The sequence below is a fragment of the Pelmatolapia mariae genome, linkage group LG16_19, assembly GCF_036321145.2.
Source record: "Pelmatolapia mariae isolate MD_Pm_ZW linkage group LG16_19, Pm_UMD_F_2, whole genome shotgun sequence".
Classification (NCBI taxonomy): domain Eukaryota; kingdom Metazoa; phylum Chordata; class Actinopteri; order Cichliformes; family Cichlidae; genus Pelmatolapia; species Pelmatolapia mariae.
In genome coordinates, this window is record NC_086241.1 from 976,434 (window position 1) to 994,530 (window position 18,097).

General features: G+C 45.8%; 1 protein-coding gene across 1 annotated transcript; it reads right to left on the reverse strand.

Moving 5' to 3' along the window:
* Positions 1–7,628: 7,628 nt before the first annotated feature.
* LOC134646238 (interleukin-10 receptor subunit beta-like) lies at positions 7,629–15,471 on the reverse strand. Its single transcript, XM_063500044.1, has 7 exons — positions 15,287–15,471; positions 14,891–15,014; positions 11,904–12,076; positions 10,666–10,820; positions 9,817–9,967; positions 9,588–9,733; positions 7,629–9,510 (listed from the first exon to the last, which is right to left on the reverse strand). Exons 1-7 carry the CDS (start codon positions 15,342–15,344, stop codon positions 9,352–9,354), a joined length of 966 nt encoding a protein of 321 aa, XP_063356114.1. The 5' UTR covers positions 15,345–15,471; the 3' UTR covers positions 7,629–9,351.
* Between the last annotated feature and the right edge of the window lie 2,626 nt (positions 15,472–18,097).

Below are 18,097 nucleotides of genomic sequence, written 5' to 3' on the forward strand. Positions count from 1 at the left end.
ATCAGCTGATGTTTGCTGGAGCCACAGCTGTAAAGCTGCTGGTCATGATGTCAGTTTGGATATGTGGTGAGAGGGAAACATGAAGATGAAACCAGGAGATGTCCTTACTGAATCATCAGAGCTGAACAGGTGATGGAGAAACAGGTTTACCTTTTAGGTGACATGAATGAGTTGAAGGGAAGTTATGAACTGTTCCTGAGAGACAAATAACACCAGGATCCTTTTCTAAGTAGCTGACAGCTGGTAACTGTGCAGGGGCGGGTCTAGCAAAGTGTTGCCAGGGGGGCCAGGTAGGGCATTAACAGGGAAAGGGGGGCACAAAGAAATACTTTTCTTTCTTATTCTCATTTAAAATGTCTGACTGTTATTAAATAATTATCTGAATCTTACAACCAAAGTTTTTATCTGATATAAAATGTACAGAAATCACACATATACCAACGAGACAGCGTACATCACTGTCACCACAGCGTTTGTTTTCATTGTTGTGAGGAGACCATAAATAGCATTTGCATTTTCTGTTGTACAGTTTATTTGCTGTTATGGATAAAAAGTGTCTTTTGTTTGTTTCAAAATAGCTGATAACTATTCACTGACAGCTGCCAACATCTGCGAACACATATAATTCTGTAAAGTTGTTCTATATAGTGTGTAACTGTTAATATAGAGTGTTATTAAATTTATTGCTAATGCAATCATATGGCATATTGATTTTTAGGAAATTTTAGACGGCACTCATCATCAAAAAGGTTGCCGACCCATGTGCTACGTGATCGCTAGCGACACAGCTATGTTAGCATAAACACAGTGAAGCTGGAGGATGAACGCTAACTTTTTTCCACTCGATAAAAGTTAATGTGAGGGTTCCTGATGGTTAGGGACAAATGCAATCGCATGGCAGGATGCTGTAAACCACATGTGTCAAAGTCAAGGCCCGCGGGCCACATCCGGCCCGGCGTACATTTATATCTGGCCCGCGAGATCATTTTATATAGATGTATTATTATTGTTATGCATGGCCCGGCGATGTGAGGCGCTAATAATATACAAACTACAGATCCCATAATGCAGCGCTGCAGCCTCGGCTAACAGGGAACATTCCCGCATCAATCAAGTCAAACTTCTGTTATTGCGAAGCTAGCCGCTCACAATGGTGGAGAGAAAAGTTGATTCTGAAAGCAGAGCCTTTCAGCGCCAGTGGGTGACTGAATATATGTTTACAGACATTGCTGGTAAACCCGTGTGTCTTATTAGTGGAGCTAATGTGGCTGTAATTAAGGATTTTAATTCAAGACGGCACTACGAGACAAAACGTAAGCTGAAAAACCTAAATGCAGAGCAGAAACTACAGAAAGTAGAAGAGCTAAAGAAGAATCTGACATTTCAGCAGACGTGTTTCACCAGAGCAAAATCACAAAGTGAAGCTGTCGTGAAAGCAAATTTTATTGTAGCAGAGGAGCCAAATCAGCCCGGCACTCTGAAGAGCTGCATGATGAAGCTGTGCGACGTCTTGTGTCCAGACAAAACGCAGATTTTGGCAAATGTGAGCCTGAGGAGAAATACGATTGCTGATCAGGTTTGTGAGATGACCACTGATTTAAGAACACAGTTGTGTGAAAGAAGCAAAAACTTTATTGCATCCTCTCTTACTGTGGATGAAAGTATAGACATGATGGACATTGCACAGCTGACCATCTTCATCCGTGGAGAGGAAATATTGAACATTAAATCGATGCACGGGACAACGACAGGAAAAGACATTTTTTAAAACGTATGTCAAAGTGTAACCGACATGAAACTGCCCTGGGACAAACTTGTTGGACTTACAACAGATGGAGCGCCGGTGTTGTGCGGTGAAAAAAGTGGACTAGTCAGCAGGATGCGAGTAAAGATGCAGGAGAACTGTACCGGTGAGTTAACAGCATATCACTGCATCATACACCAGGAAAGGCTGTGTGGTAAAGTCCTAAAAATGGAGCATGTAATGATCACCGCGACGCAAACCGTAAATTTTATCTGAGCTAAAAGTTTAAATCACCATCAATTTCAGACTTTTATGTGGGAAATAGATTCAGAGTTTGCCGACATTCCTTATCACACAGAGGTCTGTTGGCTGAGTTGGGATAAAAATTCTCAATCGAGTTTTTGAGCTCAGCAAGGAAATCTGTCAGTTCATGGACATGGCATGTATGATGCGGTGAAGGCATTTCAAGTGAAGCTGTCACAAATGCACCAGTGCAACCTGCCTCACTTTCCCTGTTGCCAAGTAATGTTGAACCAAGTCAGCGGACTTTGCTGAACTGCACCTGTGCAGATTCAGATGGAGCTGCAGTGTAATGATACACTCAAGGGAAAGTACGACACTGAATGGCCCGCGCAGTTTATTAGTTCCATTCCTGAAGCAATGCCCAGCTCCGTCTGCATGCAGCTCCAACCTTGTGCATGCTTTCATTTATTTTTTTCTGGGGTTTTTGGCAGCATGTTCATATTTCTAACTTGCATAATTTTGACAGGATATAGTTTTATAAAGAGCAAAATATTTAAAGTTAAAGTTTATTTTTTCAAGTTTATTTAATCTGGAATAATATTCCTGTCTGTTATTATTCATATTTATGTTTAAAAAACATTGTTTTAGTGTGTTCAATAAATGTTTATCTTCTTTGGCCCGCGACCTAAAGTGTGCCTTGAGTTTTGGCCCCCTGTGCAATTGAGTTTGACATCCCTGCTGTAAACGGACCAAACTTCAGTCAGGAGAACAACTGAGATAATCCATCCACGACTTCAAATCTGGGGAAATGAAGGGCGCATCTGTTGGAGTCTTTGAATTTGGACAGTCCTCGTCGTGTCGCTGTAACGTAATCGGTCTACAAATGCGGCCACAGGAGGATGCGGTTCCTGAATTTGGACACAGCTACGATACCGGATACAGCTTCTTCTTCCTCGGGGTTTAACGGCAGCTGGCATCCTTGTACATGCAGTGCTGCCATCTTCTGTTTCAGTCCATTATTACACTCTTAATTATTATTATTATTACACTTCGCTTCCACTTATCCTTTTCAGGGTCGCGGGGGGCACTGGAGCCTATCCCAGCTCTCATAGGGCGAGAGGCGGGGTACACCCTGGACAGGTCGTCAGTCTGTCGCAGGGCTAACACACAGGGACAGACAACCATTCGCACTCACATTCACACCTATGGGCAATTTAGATTAATCAATTAACCTATCCCCAATAAGTGGATGTCTTTGGACTGTGGGAGGAAGCCGGAGTACCCGGAGTGAACCCCCGCAAACACGGGGAGAACATGCAAACTCCACACAGAAAGATCCCGGCCTGATGGTAGAATTGAACTCAGGACCTTCTTGCTATGCGGCAACAGTGCTAACCATCATGCCACCGTGCTGCCCCACTCTTAAATCCTATTACTTATTCCTGCGTCTTTTGGGATCTTACAAAGCTTCAAACGACGCGTCGACTATTGAATTAGTCCTCGACGATTTTGATAGTCGACGTAATCGTGACTAGTCGACTAATCGTGGCAGCCCTAGTGTGCACGCTGTCCTCAACACCCACACTGAAACTGTCACAGTTCCAACGTCAGTAGGAAACAGCCAGATAAACTTTTCAGGACAAACGAGACACAAAAGGAATTTTACTGGAAAGCAAAGATTGTTTCAGGATCTACAAGTTTAAAAGATTAAACCAGCAGCTTCAGGGAAGGTGACACAGATGCCTGTGAGAAGAACACCACTAAACCACTTTATACTGGGAGCTGAGGGATCAGGAGCACGGCTCATACCCAGGAAAATATGATTTTAACCCCATCCTGCAACAACACAAGTAACAGTGAAGAAAAGAAAACTTGTGCATTTTCATCTCATTTCCCAATTACAATTTAGATGTGACAAAATAGGTTTTAAGATCAGGTGTAGATGATTTAGATCATTTCATTACAGATCATGAAACTAAAATAGACTTTGTTTAAGAGAGGTCTATAAACACATAGTGAGTGAAGAAGAAACACCCAGTGCATCATGGGAATCCCCCAGCAGCCTACGTCTATTGCAGCATAACTAAGGGAGGATTCAGGGTCACCTGGTCCAGCCCTAACTATATGCTTTAGCAAAAAGGAAAGTTTGAAGCGTAATCTTAAAAGTAGAGATAGTGTCTGTCTCCTGAATCCAAACTGGAAGCTGGTTCCACAGAAGAGGGGCCTGAAAACTGAAGGCTCTGCCTCACGTCTCAAAATAAAGTTTTTCTGGTTCTGAGTAAAACCCTGAAACTTCCTGTTTTGCTGAAGTTCTGCATTTCTGTGTTTTCAACGAGGATGTGGTTAAAAGTGCTGTCTTTGTTTTTTTGTCAGTAGCCTGTAAAAAAAGATGTATGTATTAAGTGTATGTGATGTAACAGCTGACCTTTAGTCTGAGACCAAAAGAACAGCCCGGCAGAATAAAACATCTTCGAGATGCACAAAATAAATAAAGGAGGGTTCGAATGATTCATAAATGCAGCTGAAGTGTGAGAGCATGACACAAATAGACGTTTGCGTCCACGCAGTGACTGATGGGAAAACAAGTTCAACTGGAGCACCTCCTGCTGGCCTCAACAGACCCTGCCTGTGTACAGGTAGGACTGGGGCCGGCCTCAGGGTGGCGCTACAGGGCTTTGAAATGAGGCCTGGCTGAGGAGTCGTCTTTGTCAGAGGCAAAATCAACTTGGTTGGCAACAGTTGCTCGAAGAGATGTGTGGTAGACTTGCTTTTCAGGAGCTGCTACCGACAAACCAGCAAATAAACATCAAATATTTCCTCCCTGACATTTGGGAGGTTCAAACACACTCCGTCAGTCTTGTTGCTGTTGAACAATAAAATATTTAAAAATGTCACGAGTTTACCTGGTGATGTTCTCTCGCATGAGGCGATCGCGGAAACACCAAACAATTGACACCACGCCGATGCTGTTCACAGGACAGAGTAAACGATCTGGAGAATCTTGTCTTCGTTATCGTCCCCCTCGCACGTGTTATTACTCCGATTTCAGCGTTTTCGCTTCATAACTAAAGCGTACAGTTTACTTTGTGTGCACTAACATGGAGTCGAGTCAACTAGCACCACCTGTGGTCAAGTGCCATAGCCTACAGCCAGACTAACTTATGACACATCTGCACCTGTCGCCATGTTTGAATGTTTCATGCACAGCACATTTGTAACTTTCAGTGTTTTCTGTTCTTCCTAAAAAAAACGTTCAACTACATGAAATGTAATTGTGTGTTTATTTTCAGCTTCATACACTTGAAGTTTTACAAATCTCCACTCCTTTTGTTTATACCATTTCACAGCCAAGAAATATGTATGTCACAAATATATTACACATTAATATTTGACCAGTGTTCTCCCAACACATTCTGTCAGCATAGTCAGCATTTATATGTATATCCTGATTGTGGCATGTTTTCAAAGACCTTTCCCAGCCATGCTGTGCCTGTGGTGAGAGAAGCTCAGGTGCAGAACCTGATCAGTGTGTAAGATTACCAAATCAATACTGAATACTGAAGCACTCTGAATGGTTTGCTGCAACATCAGTGGGTGACATTTCACTTTGATGCACCAACAGAAAATGTATAGTTCAGGTAACCGGCATGCCTTTGCAGTTTAAAAGCACTGGAGCACCTAAAGGACATGAAAACATCAAGTGATCCTCTTCAGCGACCTGTTAGACTTCTGTACAGAAATCTGTAGTAGCTGCACTGCACTGCGTTCGGACATGTTTAGTCGCTTCACTCAACAGCCTGACTTTAGACGAATGGCTGTGACAATCTAATTTTTCTTGCAGATTGAATGCACCTTCTGGTGTTCGTGGACGTCCCCTGTACAGAAGTTGTTGTGCATGCTAAATAAAAGAAAAAAATGATCCCCGTTGTCTTTGCTTAATGACTGGTTTTAGTCTTGAAAATCCACATTGCATCTTTCACTATGTTTGTGGGTGGATTTGGATGCACCAGGTGTAAGTGCAGCCACTCAGCCTCTACTCACTGTGATCATAGAAGCAGCTGCAGATGTGTCACAAGTTGATCTAGCAGTAGGTAGGCTATGGCACTTGGCCACAGGTGGCAGCAGTAGACTGACCTCCATTTGAGACTGCTCCAGCTGCTGTGTGATAGTTAGTGGATCTGCTACAAATTGAAGATCATATGCAAGTTTTGGAAATTAAATCATGAATCTTCCTTACTGGGATTTCAAACGAAAGATTTCTAACTCTCCTCCACACTCAAATACAGATGACAAACCAACTGACACACCTGAGTCACCTTCTTAAATCCACTCACTCTCACAGGCTCTGTTTATTAGTCATCACTGTGTAACTGCTGTAAATTCACAGTAACTGCCATCTCCGTTCCAGCCATGTTGATGAATTACCTATATTGGCTCAAAATGTTCATTTCCAGAGAAAAGACAGGCAGACTAGATGTACTGTTACAACACTAGTGAAATATGAATGTGTCATATATTTGTCCAAGGCGTATTTCTTTGTTATGGGCAAAAATATTAAAATCATCATGAACACTGGGAGTGGTGATTTCTATAACTGTGTGTATATTATTTGGCATTTCTTACTGATGTAGGCTAAAAATACATACATAATATCATTTCAATCAGTTTAAAGGTTTATTTGCAAGACACAAAAACAGACAAAATTGAAAGTTACAAATGTATTGTGCATGAAATGAATTCAAACGTGGCGATAGAGCCAGGTGTAGATGTGTGTCACAAGTTAATCTGGCTGTAGGCCAGGGGTGTCGAACTCCAGGCCTCAAGGGCCGGTGTCCTGCAGGTTTTAGATCTCACCCTGGGTCAACACACCTGAATCACATGATGAGTTCATTACCAGGCCTCTGGAGAACTTCAGGACATGTTGAGGAGGTCATTTAGCCATTTAAATCAGCTGTGATGAATCTAGGACACATCTAAAACCTGCAGGACACCGGCTCTCGAGGCCTGGAGTTGGACACCTGTGCTGTAGGCTATGGCACTTGGCCACAGGTGGCGCTAGTTGACTCGACTCCATTTGAGTGCACACAAAGTAAACTGTACGCTTTAGTTGTGAAGCGAAAACGCTGAAATCGGAGTAATAACACGTGCGAGGGGGACGATAACAAAGACAAGATTCTCCAGATCGTTTACTCTGTCCTGTGAACAGCATCGGCGTGGTGTCAGTTGTTTGCTGTTTCCGCGATCGCCTCGTGCGAGAGAACATCACCAGGTAAACTCGTGACATTTTTAAATATTTTATTGTTCAACAGCATCAAGACTGACAGAGTGTGTTTGAGGGAACCTCACAAATGCCAGGGAGGAAATATTTCAATTCAATTTTATTTATACAGCGCCAAATCACAACAACAGTCGCCTCAAGGTGCTTCATATTATAAGGTAGACCCTACAATAATACATACAGAGAAAAACCCAACAATCATATGACCCCCTATGAGCAAGCACTTTGGTGACAGTGGAAAGGAAAAACTCCCTTTTAACAGGAAGAAACCTCCGACAGAACCAGGCTCAGGGAGGGGCGGGGCCATCTGCTGTGACTGGTTGGGGTGAGAGAAGGAAGACAGGATAAAGACATGCTGTGGAAGAGAGACAGAGATTAATAACAGGTATGATTCAATGCAGAGAGGTCTGTTAACACATAGTGAGTGAGAAAGATGACTGGAAAGGAAAACTCAATGCATCATGGGAATCCCTAAAATTTCTAACTTTAGAGATGTTGCACAAATGGAAGAAAGCAGTCTTACATATTTGTTTAATATGTGCATTGAAGGACATGTCCTGGTCAAAAATGACTCCAAGGTTCCTCACAGTGTTACTGGAGGCCAAGGTAATGCCATCCAGAGTAAGAATCTGGTTAGATACCATATTTCTAAGATTTTCAGGGCCGAGTATAATAACCTCAGTTTTATCTGAATTAAGAAGCAGAAAGTTAGCGGCCATCCAGGTCTTTATGTCTTTAAGACATTTCTGCAGTTTAACTAATTGGTGTGTGTTATCTGGCTTCATGGACAGATAGAGCTGGGTGTCATCTGCATAGCAGTGAAAATGTATGCTATGTCTTCTAATGATGCTGCCTAAGGGAAGCATGTATAATGTAAACAGAATTGGTCCTAGCACTGAACCTTGAGGAACTCCATAATTAACCTCAGTGTGTGAAGAGGACTCTCCATTTACATGCACAAATTGGAGTCTATTAGATAGATATGATACAAACCACTGCAGTGCAGTACCTGTAATACCTACAGCGTGTTCTAATCGCTCTAATAGGATATTATGGTCGACAGTATCGAACGCTGCACTGAGGTCTAGCAGGACAAGCACAGAGATGAGTCCACTGTCAGAGGCCATAAGAAGATCATTTGTAACCTTCACTAAAGCTGTTTCTGTGCTGTGATGAGCTCTGAAACTTTGGTGTTTATTTGCTGGTTTGTTGGTAGTGGCTCCTGAAAAGCAAGCCTACCACACATCTGTTTGACCAACGCCAGTTGATCTGGAACACCAGCAGCCAAGTTTGAGTCTGATTTAAAACGATGTTTCACGTGTTTCTGTAGCGAAGCACAATCAGAAGCATTTCATACGTCACAAAGACTTTTATTAGAAATAAATCAGAGTATTTACAGTGTTCACACTTCTTCATCATAAATTCTGCTGGACGGCCCGAATCCTGCCTGGTGGAGATCCAAGGTGAACCCGCTGGATACAGCAGAGGACGGCGAGGTCTCACAGCAGCTGGTGGCAAACCCAAGCCAACCTCATCCCCACGTCAGTTATTACTACACCCAAACACACAGCCTGCAGGGCTACACCTTCACATGTAGTTATGTTGTAATCCAGTTACTGAACACGTAATTAAACTGGACTGAAAGCAGTCCAAAAGACCCAGATTGTCTCAGGCCAGCCCAGCATCGGGTCACCTGGTTCCTATGAGCAGGAACAGCAGAGGCTTCGGTTAACCTCCGACCATTAAAACCATTAAAAAAACCAGTAGAAAACAAAACATTTACATTGACATGAATAAACTATTAAAGCATAAACAGCAACCTGTGACAGTGGGAACAGCTTCAGGGTCCACGCTCTCACTTCAGTTTGAGCAGCGTGACACCTGGGTCAGCTTCACCTGGGTCAGCTTCACCTGGGCCAGCTTCACCTGGGCCAGCTTCACCTGGGCCAGCTTCACCTGGGCCAGCTTCACCTGTTCTTGCTCGTCTTCATCACTTCACTGCTGCAGAGTTCACAGCTCTAAAACCTCACAGTCAGAGGCCGATTCTCAGAGTCTTTAAAGTGCATCCCACCTCCTCCTGCTCCTCCTATCCCCCCTCCTGTGAGGTATCAGGCTGTGTGCTGCAACCTCCTTCCTCCTCCTCCTCCTCCTCAGTCCTGTGGTCTGCTATGATGCTGACCTGGTCGCAGTGCTCAGAGGGCAGCGAGACTGGGTAGATGGAGTTGGGATCATTCAGCAGCAGAGACTGAGGGGGCGGGGCAGAAAGGTTAGTGTTACATTACCTATACACATGCACACACACACACACACGCACACACACACCTCTTTAAAGTGTGGTGGCAGCACGACTTCTGGGCACAGGAACTTGGAGATTCGTGTCCAGTAGACCACCAGAGTCACCACCAGAGCCACCACCGCGGCCATGACCACAAACGCCACCACGGCCGCCACCCACGGAGCTGCATCCACTGTAAGAAAACCACACAGCACCAGGTGAGCCTATCAGCGACACCTTCAGCAATTGTGACGGCTGTCTGACCGCGGTGCCTACCGTCACCGGTGCGCTCACAGACGACGTCGCTGTACTCGCTCGGTCTGGGGTTCATGTTGGTGATGATTTGGACTTGGACGCAGTACTCGCTCATCGCGTCCAGGTTACTAAGAACCACTCGGTCCTGCATCATGTCACTGATTGTGTTTACCTGTAGGAGGCAGCAGGGGAGGTCAGCTGATTTCAGTATGTTTTCACTCTTTGAATTTTTAAAAGTTACAGTGTGTAAAATATCATCACTAGTTATCAGCAGACTGCAGTCAGCCGAGTTCTGTTTTCTTACCCCTCATAATTTAAGTGCATAGCTCTAACTACGGTGGCTGCTGTAGGACAAACATGCTTCTATGAGAGATCAAACACATGAAATTTGGACTGTACATCATAATGGTTGTGGCCGTATTCCTGCTACTGTTTGGACCGCATCCACCTCCAAGCCTGTGGAAGGCTGTCAGTGTGCTGATTACCTCAGCTGTCAAAGGTGGGCGAGACGCCGCCACCTTTATTTAATCTGAAAGAGGCTGTGAAACTCTGTGACAGGAGGCCAGTGCAAGTCAGGGAAGCTCAGCCATGAGTTGTTGAGGTTATGCTTAACTGTCCCTAGCAATGCTGTTTTTGCTGCTGTTAGCCCCTGTTAGCTGCTTTTAGCTGGTTTAATGAAACTTTACTTGTGCAGCTAACATTGTTGCACCCAGACGCTTTGTGAACATACTCTCATATGATATGAGAATGTAATCAAACTGTTTATCAAAGGGAAAGTGTGATTTTAGGGCACTGGAGCCTAATATTAGCCGGCATAATGTTAGCTTCTAATAATATTGGAAGCTAAAACTGGCAAACTGGCGTTCCCACCTCTTCCTTCGAGCTGCTCTTCCAGTAGGTGATGTTATAGGTGGCTGAGGTGTACGTCTCCCTCAGTTCTGAATGTTTGAACACTGGGTCTTTAATGCTGACTTCCAAAGATGTCCCAATGACATGAAGAGTCACATTGGGTGGACCGATGAAGGCTGAGGGGGACAGATGTGGAGAGATGTTTTTATTGGACAAAATCAACCACAATAAAAAGCTGCAGCTTCTCTAACAGTCCACTCCATCTGCTACAGCTCCGTCACCATGACGGCAGACAGTTTCACTGAGGACACAGACAGAAACACAGAAACCAGGATTTCACTCTGACTGGACTGAAGTCAGCGACGGTGAGAGCTCTGACAAGCGAGATGCTGAAAAGCTCGCTCACGGTTTCATTTCTGATCGTCTTCAGCTCGGCGAGGCTCTTCAGACTTCCCCTGCTGAAGCAGTCATTGCATAACTGCAGACTCCCCACACAGCTGCTGCCAGAGTCTGAACAGAAGCTGAAGGGGACCATCCTGATCTCAGGAAGCTTCTCTGAGAGTCACCAAATGGTCTCATTCACCAATCTTCGTCCAGCCTACTGGCGAATAGTTTTTTAATTTTACCTCCCAGAACTTGTTCTGTTAGATCAATGATAACATTACACGAGGGAAAATAACCTTTATCATCTACAAGTTAGCTGTGAGCTGTAGGGGTTATTATCTGCTGCCTTATAATTGTCAGACCATTGGATGCTCTGGCTTTTTAGCTTTTATTAGCCTTTCTCCTCTTCCTTTGTAAATACCAGACGATGGAAGTGAAAGTCTTGGCCTGGAAATCCACTAACACGGAAGCTTGGAATAAAACTGAGCAGCCGATGGGAGTTAGGGCAACATTTCCCACTGTGGAGCATATGTGGCACAACTAGAAAAGCTTCAGCTCTGTCCAGTAGAAGTGGCCAACGAGAGGATACCAAACGTTTCCAGAACCAAAAGTCTTGCTTTGTGCCTGCAGATTTCATAGTTTCAAATGCAGATAACTGCAGGGGTTGGATCCCCTCTCCAATCACTATGTGATGGTTTTTTAGCACATAGTGCTAAAATTTCCAACCGAGTGCCAAACAGGCAAAGTTTCAGTGGGATAAACGACACCCTAATCCCATCAGCTCGTCATCGGCTAATGGTCGGTTTTCCTCTCTGTGTCACGCTACTGGATCAGAGACAAACGAGCTTCAACGCATATGACGAGATTCCACTTACTCTGTCTGTCCATGTCAATGACGTTACTCTCCACCCAACTGGACTTCTCGGCCCCCCGATGCGCCCGCACTCTGCCCGTGTAACTCCCGTGCACGGTGATCGAGGAGGAGGTGAACTCACATTCGAGGGCTGACGTGTTTGTGCAGACATTGTTGTATCCAGTTGCTGAGCTTCTGTAACAGAGAAACACACGATGGCATCACAGGTGTGATTTCAGACAGATGTTCTCCTCTCGGGAACACGACCGTTGTTCAAGAAGATCTCACGTTAGTGATGTCGTCACAGCATCGGCAGGAAATCTACAAAACAACATTTATCAGACAAATGGATCTGAACTACCACAAACAGACACTAATCAGCATCTAATGTCACACAGCACTGACTTTATCCTGCAGGACGTGTGACGGCACGAAGCAAAGAAACTAACGCTCACAGGAGCTGGCGGTGCTGGTTACATCAAAGCTGGAACGCCATGTTTACAGTTTGTGCATCGGGACAGAAAAGCGTGCGTTTGCTTTCTAACGAGTCAGTCGAGTCGAGGTGTTTCCCAGAACAGAGACGCTGCAGATAAGAGGACGTTTCTGTTGTGTGAACACCTGGACCGCAACAATAACAGCTTCGATTTTACCACGGTCCTCACAAACCACACCAGCACTTTCTCCACATATTAAAATGCCTTCAATGGGCCTGAGAGCATGAGAAAGGCAGGTGCTGTTCTTCCTGTAAGTGATCTGATTGCAGCTTTTCAGAAATGTGGAACAGCAGGATTGATGGTGCAGATATCACAGATTCATATGCAAAGCAGGACTAAACCGGTCTGCAGTCACTGCGGTGTCCTCACAGTTTCAGAGCATGTGCATACTGTTTTTAAATAATCATTAAGAATCATCTGAAAATGCACAAAGGCAGCACATCGAGTGCTGAAACTGACACCGCTTTTGAATCTTTTTTCAGAAAAGTTGGACGAGCTGCAACAAAAGGCTGGAGAAGAGTGTAAACCTCAACTTCTGCCAACTAAAGAGGGAGGCCGGCTGTTTCCGAGGTCTCGGGGACAGAGCACACGCGGTCGGCAGACGGCTGCACAGCTGGATGGACACATCTGCATGGGCTCAGGATCACAGCTCATCACTGCGTCCACGCAAAGAAGACGCCACCGGCTTCCCTGAGCCGGGCACAGATGGAAGGCTGTGCCCTGACCAATCAGACGCTGAGATTATGTTTGGACATGATGGCGGTTGTGTCGGTTCCACAAACGCACCACAGTTTAATCTGTTAATCTGGACATGACTCCACCTCCTGACTTCTGCCTGAACGCAAGTCTTCATCAGATCGACCTCATAAAGTCGAGATCTGACAGCGAAGGGAGGAGGGGCTGAGGTCAGAGGTCAACACCCACAAAGAAGTGAAGATATTCCTGTGACGGTTTTACTCGACATCTCAACAGGAGGGAAAAAACATGACTAACCCACGAGTCTGCAAGCAAACACACTGTTCATCACCGCACGGCGTCCTACAGAATAACCGCTGCACCTCTGCACGCTACACCGACTGTAACAGCCGGTCCAGGTAAATCCAGGTGTAACGGAAAGTTTAGCCAGGTTTACTCAGCGGTGAGTTTTAAATGTTTGTATTTGATTCCCACTCATAAACACGATTTAGACATTGTTCCTACAGAAAGACATCAGGTTCAAATTTATACTGCCTGCAGTAAAAACTCCTGATCTGGACACGAGGGGACATTTATACAGCATCACTGACGGCTCATGAAATCCGTTCTTCTTAGAATTGTCTCTGCTATAATAACAGCTGGAACTAATTGTTCCCCCGCTCTGGGATGAGTAACTTTCGTGACTTTGTGATTCCATAACTGCGTTTGTACTTTATAAACATCCGGCTTCTTCTTTGGACACGGCCGTTTCAGTCTCCTCATCGCGAGGCACCATCAGCGCTTCACCTGGAGGGGCAGGTGTTTGCAGATAATGAGCTTTTTGCAGGAGCCCAACGGACACAGACATGGTGGGAAGAACAGAACAGGGTGGTGTTTCATAATCTGAGGGTAATACGCTTGGCGTGGGGGGTCAGGTTTGCTCGCACGTGTGAGTACATCAAGGTAGGCGGGTCTTCTCAGGGGCAGTCTGTGGATCTGCCACATCAGATTTCATTAGTTCACATTCTGCATGGATTATCTTCCTTTTAGAAGCAGTTCTTCCTTATTCCTGGTTTACTGACAGTTTATCTAACTTCCTCTATGTCGCCTGAACAGAGCAAGTACATCCTCCGCTCACAGGCTTTATTGCAGTCACTGTTCCTTCAGTCCATGCAGAACCTGGGAAAAGGCTTGCTCCTTATACTTGGGACAAATCACAGCAGGACCTGAAGCTCTGCAGCATCGCTGAACCAAAGGGTTTCAAAGGAGAAAGCATCATCGGATGTTTTATTGCTGCGGTCTTTAAATTTATTTTTTATTTTTGGCAGGAGTGAGCAAATGTGCACTCATTCTGTATGATGTCAGTTTATAAAGATCTAGGAATATTTTAACTTTCCACGTATTTCCAAGCCAGTGTCCTGCAGTTAAAACTTCTTCATAAAACTTTATGAACCGTCCAGAATGGAGCCTCTGGTCGGCCTGTTCTGGTCCCCAGGCCTCATGTTTAGCATCCCTGATTCAGAAAGCAACTAAAAATATGACAAAGCGAAGTGTGACCTGCTCCCAAACACTCGGAGGTGATCAGACTGTTCGGAGGAAGAATAACGTCTGTGTGGATTTCTGAAATGACCGCAGCCACGAGCCCAGCTGCTCTGGAAACTTCTTTGATTTTCCACTGACGAGTAAGACTGAAAGATTAAGTTTCGTTTTATCGCTTACAGTGTGATGATCACACTCGCCCTCCTAAAGGTAAACATTCAAACTGAAAGTGACTCAGTTCTCTGACACTAAACTCGACTCTGTGATCACCTGAAGCTGTCACACCCGGCCGGTGACTCACCTGTACTCGGCCGTGTAGGTCAGACCATCGGTCGTCCCATCAGGTGGATCCCACCTGAGCACCAGGTCCATGTTGTAGGATGTCAGTCGGACTTTGGTGGGTGCGCTGAGCCCTCCTGACCCCGCTGAGCACAGACACAAACACAAAGACATTAACGCTGTTCGCTGACACTAAAAACACACTGCTGTCTCTTATGCTGGGGTCAAAGTTCACCTGTCTGACTGAGTAAACAGAGCAGACTGTGCTCCGGGTTTCAGCTCACAGCTTTAGTTTAAACACTCGTCACCAGCTGAGGTTTCTTATTTGAGCTCCAGACGCTCTGCGCTGCCTTTCCCTCCGCGTCAGACCGCCTTCTCCTCACCTGCCCTCACACCGTTAAAGTAAAGGTATGCTTACCTGCGGAGCCGCGCAGTGCGTAAAGCGCCAGGATGAAGGCGCACACAGAGGCTGCCATGTCCCCGGCAGGTTCCCCGCTGTCAGCGTGCTGTGATCCGGCTCCGAGTGTGTGTGAGTGAACGACGCAGTGTGTTTCCTGGTAGCTTTCACGGCAACAAGAGGCGGGGAAGTACGCGGAAGCGAAACTGGCGTGTGCGCAGAAACGAGTCAGGCTTCAAGGAATCAGAGCGCGCTGGAAAAAGTGTGGGTTCACCCAGCACGCGGACACGGGGTGTCACGTGCCTTTATTTATACATCGGTTTATTTATGTGACAGCGCGCATGTTTGCTGCTTAGTCACAGACAGACTAACCAACAGGCACCGAGTTATTCCAAAACGGAAACTTCTCAACGTTTTCACCGACACTTACTTTTTACAGTGTGCAGTCACGTGGGCAGGTGGCGCTGTGGCGGCATTTAGTCAGCTTTAGGGGGCAGTGGGGGTTCGGACTCGCGGTGTGTTCAAGCTGAGGTTCTGGTTTTGGCTCCGGTCAGTCATTATGACAGTGGGCCTCATAAAGAAGAAAGGCAGGAGTGTGTGTGTGTGTGTGTGTGTGTGTGTGTGTGTGTGTGTGTGTGAAGCACACTGAAGCACAAAACATGCAGTTCCTCTGACGTCCAGTAGGGGAAGCAGTGAGCCCGTCCCCGTAGACTCCCATGTTAAAGCTTCCCAGCAGATAAGCATGTTTACAGCCTGAAACACACACTGTTTGGTTCCTGTATTTGACTGATAACACAGTGAGCGAGCGATGACGAGTGATGTGTAAGGCCTGCTTAGAGACTTAGAAGGTACGCGGGTGGATGAGGCTCACCCACAGTGCTTTACAGCTCTGGCTGGCATGTCTCTACAATGCTGCATGAGCGGGATGGTGTTTGACTCTTCAAGAAACAAGGCCTCGAATTCAGGAGGAACAAAGCAGTCTCCACTCGACACTGGACTCCATGACTCGTGTGTGTGTTCCTGCGTGCTTTCACTGCTCTTTGAGTGTGTTTGGGATCATCGGCGTGATGAAAAATGAAGCTGCTACCAGTCAGATGTTTCCAGATGTTCCTGCGTGGTGGATCAGACTCTGTAATTCATCAGTTTATCAAAGATCTCCAACAGCACTGACTGACCTGAAACCATGACAGAGCCTCCACCGTGCTTCACAGATGGCTGCACACTCTCACTGTTGGACGACCTCCTGACCTCCTTGTACACACTGACCATGATGTGGATCCATCTCTCCATCACACCTGTTCCTCTGACCTTCAGTCTAGTTCTTGTGTCATTTTCAGCCTCAGCCTTTCCTCCTGTTTCCCTTCAGCCTTCCTTCACTGACAGCATTTCTGATGAGGTTTCAGTGAACTGTGGACCGTCGCTCAGGTCCTGTGTCAGGTCTGTGATGGATTTGACCAGTAAGTGTTTAAAGTTACAGGTTTTAGAGCATATGCAGCGCCATCTTGTGCCAGTACATTATGTGACGTCACCCTCTGCCTTGTTTGGATGTTGAACTGGACAGAGAGTCAGAGAGAGGCGGCCTCATGGAGGAAGCTCATGTTGAGCCTGACGAAGAGTTTTGGGAGAGTGGCGCTGAGAGTGTGAGTGATGATGCAGATGAAGGAGTAACTGTCTCTCAGGACCAAAACAGCACCGCGTCCATTCATGAGCTGGGAAAGCTGTTTCATGAGCGCTGCGAGGAAGGTTGTGGCAAATGTGTAGTCCAGCCATCGACCACTGAGACAGCTGAAGAAGGACTTGGACGGGTCCAAACACATCGATGGCCGTGACCTCACCTGGAACCCTCAGGCTTTGGTTCGGTCGCCATGGAGTGCAACACCTCCATCCACACCCGTCTCACCACTGCTACGAGTGCACTCCATTTTTGCAGATCTGTGACACCGATGTTCTGGAACATCTGTTTACAAGAGTGGGTGAGTATTCAGAGAGCATATTCCATCCCTGATGGTAGGATGGACAGTTTGAGCTGTACTCAGTGCTGTACACTCAGTCTCACACACACACACAGCATGAGCTGTAAGATAGGAGCCACGCTCAAGACCTGAATGAGGTCCTGCAGAGGAAGCACCACCAGGCTGAAGGAGACCGCCATCCTTCACCACATCACCACTCTGCACCTGTGGTGACCTGATGATGAGGTGTGAGCATCCTCCCCTGTAGAAGACAGCAGTCGGGCCTTGCTTCATTCAAACTCTGCTGTGTTTGAGCTCCTGTGAAATTCGACCTTGACAAAGTGCTCCTACAAAAGTCTGAAACATCAAAAGTTAAACATACAGGACGACCAAGAGGGAAAAGTCCCTGTAGGTGAGCTTCATCGATTTATTGCAGCACCAGAAACAGAGAGGAAACCAGAAAGTGGCACGAACAGCTGTGCTGGAAAGGAGGTCAGTGGTCTGTCATCACACCGTGATGTCAGACGAGGCCTCTAAGCTTTGGAGAGGACGTGTCTGCCACGCTCAAACACCGGCTCAGCATAAAGGTGAAACCTGACAGAGATCTCTGTGACGGGACGGCCGTGCAGATGTTCACATTCAGAAAACCCCCAGAGAGGACAAACGAACAGAGCACAGCAGGTCTAACAGTGTTTATACTGTTCATACTGCAGCACAACGTTACTGAAGAGTTCCACTTTAAATAATTCTTACATTTGTATGGATGTGTGCATGTACATGTATATATACTGTGTATGGATGGATGTGTATTTGTACACGTGCGTGTGCATGTACATGTCTATACTGTTAGATATCTATTACTTACACAGTAATAGTAACA